Source organism: Amblyraja radiata, chromosome 5, assembly GCF_010909765.2.
Source record: "Amblyraja radiata isolate CabotCenter1 chromosome 5, sAmbRad1.1.pri, whole genome shotgun sequence".
Lineage (NCBI taxonomy): Eukaryota > Metazoa > Chordata > Chondrichthyes > Rajiformes > Rajidae > Amblyraja > Amblyraja radiata.
In genome coordinates, this window is record NC_045960.1 from 28,443,246 (window position 1) to 28,455,680 (window position 12,435).

A 12,435-nucleotide genomic window follows, 5' to 3' on the forward strand; every position below is an offset into this window, starting at 1 on the left:
CTTCAGCCCAACTTGCCCATGCTGACAAATATGCTCTCTCTACACGTCCCACCTGCCTGCGTTTGGCCCATGATCCCTCTAAACTTCAAATGTGGCCTCACCAACGCCTTATACAACTGTAACATAACATCCCAATTTCCATATTCAACACTCTGATGATTGATGAAGGCCAATGCACCAAAAGCCTTCTTGACCACCCTATCTACCTGTGAGGTTATTTTGAAGGAACTATGTACCTGCTCTCCTAGATCCCTCTGCTCTGCAACACTCCCCAAGGCAGTGACATTCATTGGGAAGTTGCAGCCCTTGTTTGACTTCCCAAAATGCTACATCTCACTTAAATCTGCATTAAAACCATGATCCACTTCTCAGCCCACTTGCCCAACTGATCAAAATCCCGCTGTGATTTTTGATAACCATCTTCACTATCTGCGATACAACCCACTATAGTGTCATCTGCAAAGTTGTGTTTAAATATGCAGTTCTGAGAAAACTTTACAATATGGTTCAATGAAATCAATTTGACGTGTTCTTTATACACCAATTGTGTGGCAGTAAGCTATTGACATGAGAAATGATTTCTTAGGATTCAATCATAAATATTCCATGTGAATAAATAACTTCTTCAAAGAAGGTCCCCATATCACTTAAAACAAGTCACACAGCAACATAATTTCTTGAGTACAAACATTATTTCTCCAACTACGTTGAGTGATTTTTCCTTGGAATTCAGGATATAGTGTCAGTAAAACTGATTGACATCGAAATGATTGTGTAGTATTAACATACCTACTGATAAACGAGTGCATGACATAACTCAGACAATATAAATGCTTGAGTTAAGCTGGTTGGCAGACAAGCCTCACAAAGTAATGAACACCTTTCATCTGCTCTTGGGTCAGACAGTAGTCACCAGGGTCTTCCACTCACCCTTTCATTCCATCATACATTAAATGATGGAATAATTTCTAAAGCTCTATAATAAATTTAAAAAAGAAACAGGTTTACCTGTGCTGCATTCATTAGGATCAAGAGTGGAGTCTAGAAAGAAGTCATTTCTTTAGCACATGCTTTCTGCTTATATCAAGCCATACTGGCAGCATCTGTACAATACTATTTCAAACAAGCAGATTATAGTGACTTTAAAAGATAGAGCTGTGGCTGGCAATTAAGCTCCCGGAACTCAAAAGCACCTGATTAATTACGGCAAACAATGAGTGAATTTAGAAAGGAAGGTGGCCTTTAACTACCATTAACACATTTTGGTAAGTAGTATTAAAATATTAAATGAATGCACATTTACTTATATTTAGTTTCCTCCTTATTAGTTTTGTCTGATTGATACCATACTTCATGTATTATTCTGAATTCAGATTACAACATTAAACACGTGGGATAACTGCATGGCATTCGCGCCATGACTCCAATGGCATTAATAATATTAGATAACTTCACAATTATTCACTTTAATTTTGTGAGTTCCTTCATCCAATATTTAAAAGGTCTTGGGAGCAAGCAATTGGAATTATATCAATATTATATTTGTTAAGCTATCATTTTATATACATGCAATGAACAGTGTTGCATATGAAAATGAATTGATCAGGTCAATATCTGCCACATGACCAAGAAAGAAGAGAGAAAATTAACTTAGTTTCTGGGATATAATTGATACATAATTTCATTTTTAATAGACACTGAGCTGTAATTTGAAATATTAATATCAGAGGGGGTACGTCTCTGAAGACATCAATGTTAGACCAATTTATCAAAGTGGCTTGTTATGATCAGTAAGTACAATATTGTTGGGGAGTGTCCTCATATGTTGCTTTGTTCTGATCAGTTGCAATTGAGAGATGAAGCTAAACGCTACCTCAGACTCTGGCCTGAGTAGCAGTATCATAAATGTGAAAAAAAAAATCCATGAAATGCAAATTGGTTTGGATTCTCTTGAAGGAAGATCTGGGAAGTACCTGTATTATTGTTGTACATGTGACAGATATTAATTTGCTTGAAATTCTTAAAAGGACTTCTTGGTTTCCAGATAACTTAGTTGTGTCCTAAACGACAGGAGTATAATGAGATTTACTATATCCCCACATATATTACTGTTTTTAGTATTACAGTGTGAACCAATTTTTTCAAATCAACAGCTTGGCTCCCATTTGATGTGGGAGAGCCGGGTGGGTGGAAACGATTACTAAATTGGTTTTTGCTGCAGATTCCAAGTTAACACAAGTGTCGTTATGGCAAATTGTCGGAAATACAGCCGGAGGCTTTTTTTTTTTTAAGGGATCTTTAGAGAAATGTGGCTTGATCTTCTCTGAATTATTGTCGACATTAATCCTTCAGATCTCTACGCTCACACAGCCTCAGCTGATGTCTCCGTCGAGACCGAGATGGCCACTTGAGCTACTTTCACAGTGCTTTTGATGCAGTTCCTCGCTGCTGTTTGCATGCTGCCAGGATAGCTCGTCTTCTGTTGGCAATCTGACTCCAGGCTGTTTTCTAATGGCTGGGCCGAGGCTCCCTTACAGGAGCAGAACATGCTGCGGAAAGCGTGCCGCAGGTCTTTGCTCCTCAGAGCGTAGATGATAGGATTGACTGTGGAGTTGAGCAAGCACAGCATACTGCAGAAGGCAAATATCGTCTTGACCAGCTTGTTCATTTTCCCAAAGACATCGTACACCATGATGGCCAGGAGAGGACCCCAGCAGATAATGAGAACGACAAGAATGAGGACGAGCGTCTTGGCCAGCCGGATGTCCATGCGGGTTTGATCGAGTCGAACAGTTTGCACCTTGGTGCCCTCGGGCCCCTGGATAATAATGCTCTTCTGTGTGCCTCGCTGAATCATGCGCACTGCATGAGCGTGGGCCTTCCACAGTATGTAGACATAGGCATAGATGATAAAAATCAACAAGATGCTAGTAACACCTATCCAGAACATGAGGTAATTCTCATCGATGTGCGGGAAGATGTCGGAGCAGACAGTGTTCAGTTTTTTGCAGTTCCACCCCAACAGAGGGAGGACGGCGATGATAACAGATATGCTCCACATAACCGTGAAGGCGACAACTGCTTTTGGCCGCGTGACAATCCTCTTGTAGGCTAGGGGCTTGTGAATGGAGATGTAGCGATCTATGGCGGTCAGGAAGAGGCTGCCCACTGAAGCCGTGAATGAGGCCGTTACGCCGCCCAGTTTGAACAGGAAGACACTCGGGCTGTCTTTTGTTTTAAATACGTGGAAATCGACAAAACTATACACAAAAATCACGCTGCCCAGAAGATCAGCAACTGCCAGGCTGCCGATAAAGTGATAAGATGGTTTATATCTGAGGCTGCGCGATCGGATAATGACCAATAGAATCAGTACATTCTCGAGTACTGTGAAAGTCCCCAATGTCAATGCCAACACAGCAATTGCCATCTGTTGACTTGGGGTCAGGATCATAAAGCATTCCATGTCCATGAAGTTTTCTCCACACTTTATCGTCGATTCATCATTCATAATTGATTGGTTGTACAGGAAGCTACTGGCATTCATTGAATCGTGGAGGTTAGCATTGGACATCAGTTCCTCCCCTGAGGTCATTTTCTCCAGGTAGGCATTGCCTTTTCCAAGGGAGGAGTGCAGATTCTGAGTCACATAACCAAGTTTCGTCATGTTGAGGCCCGGATTACTGTCGTCGTACTGTACCTCATTGGACGCAATATAAAGAAGGTCGGTAGTGATTGTCCGGAAAGTTGTGTCTGAAAGGGCTTCCAAGAGAGATTTCATGATGAGCTTCCAGTGTGAGCTATGGAATAGCTAGGATGAAAAGAAACAGAAATTATTAAACATGCTTAATATATATATAAACATACTTGCACAAACCTGTATACAATTGAAAGAACATAGAGTCATACAGTGTGGAAACAGGCCCTTCTGCCTAACATGCCCATACCGACCAACATGTCCATCTACACTAGTCCCACCTGCCTGCCTGTTTGGCCCATATCCTTCTAGACCCATCCTATCCATGTACCTGTCCAAATTTTTCTTTAACGTGCGATACTACATGCAATATTAACTCCAGAACTGTTAAATGTGAACATATTCTCCCAGCCTGCAGTTTGGTGTACAATAGCATTACTCTCCCCAACCCAAATGCAGATGTTTTGGTCACTCCCAGGTTATTCGCTATCTCCACTCATGCATTCTCATGGAGAAATAATCAATATGCAGGAATTTTCAGTACGCTTGCTGAAGAAATCATCTTACTTTCATCTTATTTGCTGTAGTTTGTAGGGGCTCTTTTTGTAATAAACTTTATAGAATGTCACTTTTAATGTGCTGCTTTAAGTAAGATCCGCTTGTTGCATTAATGGCCTTTTGCTCTGAATTGTGTCTTAAATTGCACCCCAAACTGATTATTCCAGACACTGTGCTCCACTATCCATAGATAATGTACAACATTATCACAAGCAGGGGTAAGTCATTTGGCCCTTAGAGCCTGCTCTGCAATTCATCAAGATCATGCCTGGCTTTCTACCTCGGCTCCATTTTCCTGAGTTATTCTTCAAAGTATTACAAAATATTTAGAGTACGGAAGCATTTCGACAAAAAGCCTGATCTAAAAGATCCTCATTCTATTCTGCTCCAGCCAAATCCATTAAAATAGGGTTTTAATCCTTCTGTTTTGCATTTGCCTTTCCCATAAACTTTCTAAGCTATTTTCTTCAATTATTTTCACTTTTTCTAGATTAAAAAAAGTTTCTCCTGAATTCCCTTCTAGATTTATTACTGGCTACGTTATGCTTAAGTATGAGAGGAATAGACATACAGGTCTCTTGCCCAGTGTAGGGAAAGCGAGAACCAGAGGACATAGGTTAGAATAGGAATATAATTGAAGATTTAATAGGAACCTGAGGGGTAAGTTTTTCACACAAAGGTTGGTGGGTGTATGAAATAAGCTGCCGGAGGAGATAGTTGAGGCTGGTAGTGTCACAATGTTTGAGAAACATTTGGACAGGTACATGGATAGGACAGGTCTAGAAGGATATGAGCCAAATGCAGGCAGATGGGATTAGTGCAGAAGAGAGATGTTGATCGGTGTGAGAAAGTTGGGCTGAAGGGCTTGTTTCCACTCTGTATGACCCTATGACTAAATAATTACTGAAAAATTCTTGCCTTACTTGCAACAGTAAACATTTCTGCAACCCCCTTTGGAAGCTATAGAGAATCATAAAACTGTTATAGGTCATCCCTGAGCGTTGAAGAATTAAACAATTTGTCTGCTTTAGGCGGGGTGGAAAGTAGAAGCAATAAAAGATGACGCAACAAAACAGGAACTCGGTGGGTCGGGCAGCATCTGTGGAGGGAATGGACAAATGGCGTTTCAAGTCACGACCCTTCTTCAGAACAAAAGAAAATAGTTAGTGATATGTGAGGATTTGAGGAAGGACAGGGAAGATATCAATATGCTACCTCCCAGGAAAGGGACTTGGCCGGTGATATAGTTGATCAGGATGAAGGAGTCTATAGATGCAAAATTATGGAGTATCTCAGCAGGACAGGCAGCACCTCTGGAGTGAAGGAATACTTCTTAAGAAGGATCTCGGCCTGAAACGTCATCCATTCCTTCTCTCCAGTGATGCTGCCTGTCACGCTGTCCTGCTTGACCAGCATTTGGTGCCTATCTTTGGCTTAAACCAGCATCTGCAGTTCCTTCCTACACATGACACATTGGTCCTCCCATTTGGTATTGTAAATGAAGACATGAACGAGCAGATGAAACGATACAATATGACACGATAGAACTTTAGATCAGAAAGAGATCAGAACTGGTGGCTTATTTGAAAATGGAAGAGCTCTGCTAATTTTGAACCTGATATAATGAATATAAATAGTGGGGGAATTTTGGTAAAAGTGGAAGTTTTTTCTGTTTTGACTTTTAATATCAAATGTCATAGATTTATAGTAGTGTTTAAACTAAGCCAATGTCGTAGAAAACTGTCTTTATAATGCATAAGCAATATGGCTTGGTGCTCTAGGATAGACTAGTTGAATATTCAGTATATTTTTAACAACACTCCAGGTACCAAAAGAAAAACATGAAATTTATTATGTTTTCTTTTTATTTACAAAAAATATTTCAAAGCTTGCAATCTGATCAAGCATAATAAGCATGATAACATTTTTCATCATGTTGACATTGAGTGAAAATTTATGCCCATAGAATGAATACTGATCTTGAGCAGAATGTTTGTGTGGCGAATAAATTAAAATGATGTCTTGAATAACGTGAGGCTTTTGGAGGCAGAGAGACGGCAGATGCTGGAATGTTGAACAAAATCAAAATGCTGGAGCAACTCAGCGGGCCAGGCAGCATCTGTGGAGGGAATAGACGGATTGCATTTTGGGTCGGAACCCCTCTTCTGTAGGGGAAATCAGCCCAGTATCCTGGCAATATTAATTCCTCCCACTCAAGACAGAAGATTGACACAAAATGCTGGAGTAACTCAGTGGGTCAGGCAGCATCTCTGGAGAAAATAAATAGGTGACGTTTCGGGTCGAGACCCTTCTTCAGAGTCAGGGGAGATGGAAACTAGAGGTATTCTAGAGGTAACACGAGGAAAACAAAAGATTATTTGTTATCACTATGCTGTTTATGGAGCCTTGCTATGCACAAACCAACTGCGGTGTTGTGTAAGAAGGAACTGCAGATGCTGGTTTATACCAGAGATAGACACAAAATGCCGGAGTTCAGCAGTTCAGGCAGCATCTCTGGCGAAAAGGAATAGGTGACGCTTCGGGTCGGAACCGAACCATCTTGGGTCTGAAGAAGGGTTCCCCCAAAACGTCACTTCTCTAGAGATGCTGCCTGACCAGCCGAGTTACTCCAGCTTTTTGTGTCCAACTGTGGTATTTCTTGTTTGATATGGAGAGTACTTATTATTAATGATATTGGTATTTGTTTATCATTGTCATGTGTACCAAGATACAGTGATAAGCTGTAAATATGTGCAATCCAGTCCAATCCTGCTATGTATAAGTATGGTCAAACTATTAAACAAGTTAAAAAAGAAAAATGCAAGAGTGCGGAAAATAATGTCACAGTGTGTTAGCATTAGAGTTTGCCCTAAATTTAATAATGATGCCGCAACAAACAAAAATCTTTTATCCTTTTCTTTGTGGACGTGGAATTCACAGGAAAGCAAAAATGAAGCAAATTGGTTATTTCCAGTAAGAGTTTGGGCTCCACTTGTGCCTTTAAGTTACTTGAAGATGCTGAGCATCAAAGTTATCATCAAGGCTCACATCTTAAAGAACAGGTCACGCAGTCAATAATTATAGGAGTTAACTTTCAAGCAAAGATATTGAGAAATTTGTTTGCACTAATTCAAAGCACTTTTGTGCATGTTTCTAGATATGTTCTCATTAGTCCGTGGGATTTTCATTCTCCCTCACAGCTTCTTTCTGGAATAAGACTCCGCAAATTAGCACTAACTTGCAAATTTGAGGGACGGCACAGTGGCACAATAGTTAGCATTGTTATCACAAAGCTCCAGTCACCCAGGCTTGGTTCTGGTCTTTGGCTGCTTGGAGTATGTATGCTCCTCGAGTGCCCATGTTGGTTTCACCTCGGTGCACTGATGATTACGAAAGATATCAGTGCTGGAGTCTTGGAATACGTACAAATCGATGAATTGCTAAACCAGCAACAGGAGAACAAAGAACATTGATAACTGCAGAATCAAGCAGTGAATTGTTTCCACTTCTTGTGATATTTATTGTTGCACAATCTTCATCTTCCACACAGGCAGTTCAGGTGCCAGTTGGGCAAAACTTAGTACCTACCCAATACGTTCTCTGAACCATACACTTACATGAGCTTACACCTGCACTATTGTTTAGAGAACTACAAGGTTTAATGGACAGACGGACATTGGTTTAGGTTAGCAACACAACAGTCAGGTTCAGGAATAGCTACTTCCCCACAGCCATCAGGCTATTAAACCTGGCTCGGACAAAACTTTGATTATTAATAACCAATTATCTGTTATTTGCACTTTATTATTTCATTTATTCATGTGTGTATATATTTATATTATAGTATATGGACACATTGATATGTTTTGTAGTAAATGCCTACTATGTTCTGTGTGCTGAAGCAAAGCAAGAATTTCATTGTCCTATCAGGGACACATGACAATAAACTCACTTGAACTTGAACTTGATCTTATGCTGACCATAATGACAATGCAAATCCATGTCACAATGCTGCAAAGTACAACGATTTTCAGGGTGATTAGCATGGCACAGACTAATTCACCCTGAGATCAGTCAAGTTAACACAGTGAATCATTGAGGGCGGCACAGTGGCGCAGCGGTAGAGTTGCTGCCATACAGCGCCAGAGCCCCGGGTACGATCCTGACTACGGGTGCTGTCCGTACGGAGTTTGCATGTTCTCCCCATAACCTGCGTGTGTTTTCTCCGGGCGCTCCGGTTTCCTCTCACACTACAAAGACGTTTAGGTTTGTAGGTTATTTGACCGGGAAAATTGTAAATTGTCCCTAGTGTGTGAAGGATAGTGTTAGTGTGTTGGGGATCGCTGGTTGGCATGGATTTGGTGGACCAAAGGGCCTGTTTCCGTGCTGTATCTCTGAACTAAACAAAACTAAGAATGTAAAAACGAAGAACTGCAGATGCTGGTTTACTAAAAAAGACAAAAAGTGCTGGAGTAACTCATTGGGTTGGGCAGCATCCCTGGAGAACATGGATGGGTGATCTTCTTGATTTCGATGAAGGTCCCTGACCCAAAAGATCACCTATCCATGCTGAGTTACTCCGGCACTTTGTGTCTTTCATTGAGAATGTAATTCTGTTTAACATCAGGTGTTTCAAAATGAAAACTGGTTGCATCATGGCCTGGTATGACAATTGCAACGCACAGGAATGCAAGAGGCTGCGGTGAGTGGTGGCATCAGCCCCGTCCATAATGGGCACAACCCTCCTCTCCATCCAAAGATGTTGGCATCAAGGATCCCCACCATCCAGGCCATGCCTTCTACTTCTACCACCAGGAAGAAAGTAAAGAAGAATGGTTCAGGAATAGTTAAGGGGCCTATCCCACTTGGGTGACCTAATTGGTGAGTTTAGAAGAGTTTGAAAAAATAACGTGTTGAAGACCTCCTTCGACTCTATAGAAGACCTCCTTCGACTATGTTGAAGACTAGCTACGACTAGCTACGACTAACTTCGGGAAAATTGGACACCGAATAGTGGAGAGTGAAGACGACCTCCTTCGATCTCCTTCGACCTCCCTTCAACTATGATGAAGACTATCTACGACTTCTTCGACTACCCTCGATTACCTACAACTAACATGTCGAACTACTACGACTAAACCTACGAGTAAAAAAAATATCGATTTTTTCCATGGCGACCTTCTTTTAAAACGCCGTGACCGAGCTGAGGCCTCGAATAAGCGGAGAACACTCTCGAGCATGAAGGAGAGTTACAAAGACCTCCTACGAACTCGTGGTGACTATGCTGTGAGTATGAGTTGAGGGCAAACTCGCCAGAACTTGCGGATTAGGTCGCCCAAGTGGGACAGGCCCTCTACTTTCTTACAACTATCAGGTTCTTGCAACAACCTATATAACCCTGATCCTACCTTGACAACAGAACACTATGGTCCACCTCCTGCACAACCATGGACTTTTTCATTCCTAATTATGTTTTTGCACTTGTTGTTTGCAATCTTCTTTCTTTTAGAAATTTTATGTGGAATTTACGTATAACGTATGTTTCTCTGAGTATGGTGTATTATGCTGCAGCAAGCAAGATTTTCATTGTGCCTGAGCTACAGGGAGAGGTTGAGTAGGCTGGATCTCTATTCCTTGGAGCACAGGAGGATGAGGGGTGACAAAATCATGAGAGGAATAAATCGGGTAGATGCATAGAATCTCTTGCCCAGAGTAGGGGAAGCGAGGACCAGAGGACATAGCTTCAAGGTGAAGAGGAAAAGATTTTATAGGAATCTGAGGGATAACCTTTTCACACTAAGGGTGGTGGGTGTATAGAACAAACTGCCAGAGCAGGTAGTTGAGGCCGGGACTATCCCAACATTTAAGAAACAGTTAGACAGGTGCATGGATAGGCAGGTTTGGAGGGATATGGATCAAACGCAGGCAGGTGGGACTAGTGTAGCTGGTACATGTTGGTGGGTGTGGGCAAGTTGGGCCGAAGGGCCTGTTTCCACACTATATCACTCTATGACTCTATCACTATCACTCTATGACTGTCACTCTATGACTATGACTTGTACTTGTACTTACGATGATAAACTCAACTTGACTTGAATTGAAGGCAGAAACCAAAAAGCTGGAGTAACTCAGTGGGTCAGGCAGCATCTCTGGGGAGAGGAATCGGTGACGTTTTGGGTCGAGACCCTTCTTCAATTGAAATCCACTTGTATCTAAGTGACCGATTATCAACGGTGTCAAATCAGGGCTGAGGTAAAGGCAATTTTGTGTGACTCAATCTCATTACATAATGAATCTTCACCATCCATCAGCATTGGCTGAATTTAAACTAGGTCTTAAAAATCAGAAGGTAATAACTAGAGCCAGGACGTTTAGGCACTAAAAAACTCTGAAATCGGCAAAAAGGCATAATAAAATTACAAAAAAGGCACAAAAAGACATTTATTGTCAAAAAAGGCATAAAAAGGCATGTATTTCCACCACCAAAATATGGTTACAAAAATTATAATATTACGGTATATTACATTAAATGACCAAAGTTGCCTGGTTGCATTTAATTGCTAGCATTTTTTTCAAATTATCTTGTGTTAAACTATGCCGTCTGTCAGACAGAATATGCTTCAGTTGTGAAAAACTTATTTCTACCTCAGCTGAGGTCACTGGTGCATACCCAAAACAAGCTACAGACTCTATATTCATGTCAATATCTTGTGCATTACAACTACCTTTGAGAACTTTAGCTATGTTTTGTATTCCTTCAAGATCTTTGTTAGCTAAAATCACTCTCTCACATTTTCCTTGCATGTCTTTACCTACATCGGCAGGAATTTTACGAATATCGTTAGTTACTTTGTTGAAAACCTGCAAGTTATTCACTAATGTTTCGCCACATTTCTCAAGGGAATTGATAGTTTGTGGGAAGTTTGCAAAATTGGAAGCAAATTGGAAGACTTTTTCTGCATGATTTCACTGACGATCCTGACTGGAGTACATTCTTCTTCCAAACAGATGACGATTTATTTTATCTTTTCAAAATTTGCAGCATAGTGGAGTACAGCAGAGAGCCATGTACCCCACCCTAATCAAAACGGGCTGATGAGTTAGCGGAATCTCGGGTGCCATTTCCTTGAACAACTGCAGTGCTTTGAGGAAGATTTTCTTCCTCAAATTGGAAACTAGGCGATCGACATTTGGAAACAAGCTACTTATGTACTTGGCAATTCTATGAAGTCCTTAAATCAAATTTTAAGAGCATGAGCAGCTTTTTTCATGTATGGAGCTGCATCGGTAACAAACAAGAACATTCTCATGTTTTATACCCTCTTGCCAAAGTACAGCGTGAAGATATAAACAACTGAGCAATAGTGGAGCTGTTTGACTTCTCCAATACTTCCAATGTCAACAAATACTTCTTTGATGGTTGACCTGCCTCCAGTGTACCGATGACCACATTGGCAACATATCTCCTCACAGCATCGGTTGTCTTGTCTATTGAGATCCATATTTTGTTGCATGCAACTTCAACTCTAATTTTCTGCACAACAATGTTGAAATTGCTATCAACATAATTTTTCCGTAATGTTGACTCGCTTGGTATAGGTTCCTGTGTATTTCTCTAAAAAACCTCTGAGAGATTTATTTTCCAATTTCCACAGTGGAATTCCATCATCAATGAATGCCTTGAACAGATCACTCGAAAACTCAGATTTGTGACTGGAGCCAGCAGTAAATGTAGTGAGGAGACAAGCTTGGGTATTTCGCTTGGGTAGTCTACACCCCAGTGGTATCAACATTGACTTCTCTATTTTAGATAGCCCTTGTCTTCTCCCTCCTCCCCCTCCCCCTTCCCAGCTCTCCTTCTAGTCCTACTGTAACCGCCGCTTCCTTTCTTCCCCCCCCCCATCAGTCTGAAAAAGGGTCTTGACCCAAAATGTCGCTTATTCCTTCTCTGCCTGACTCACCCGCTGAGTTTCTCCAGCATTTTTTGTCTACCTTCAATTTTTCCAGCATCTGCAGTTCTTTCTTAAATAGATCTTGGAGAAAACAGACACAGCGGGCAGCGGCATGAACGAATGAACGACCGACGGTGGCGCCCCCAGTTTCGCCTAGTGGTGGAAATTTTCTTGTAAGTTATACTATGTTAACACGTTAAAAAAAAATTAATATTAACGTGTTAACAT

The 12,435-nt window shown here is 41.1% G+C and overlaps 1 protein-coding gene across 4 annotated transcripts in view; it reads right to left on the reverse strand.

The window, feature by feature from the left end:
* Positions 1–263: 263 nt before the first annotated feature.
* cnr1 (cannabinoid receptor 1) overlaps positions 264–12,435 on the reverse strand; it is a 36,944-nt gene continuing 24,772 nt past the window's right edge. For all 4 annotated transcript variants that reach the window (XM_033020851.1, XM_033020852.1, XM_033020850.1 and 1 more), the window contains one exon: positions 264–3,811. In XM_033020851.1, the coding sequence (XP_032876742.1) occupies positions 2,363–3,781 (1,419 nt within the window). In that variant the 5' untranslated portion in view covers positions 3,782–3,811 and the 3' untranslated portion in view covers positions 264–2,362. The remainder of the gene's footprint in view (positions 3,812–12,435) is intronic.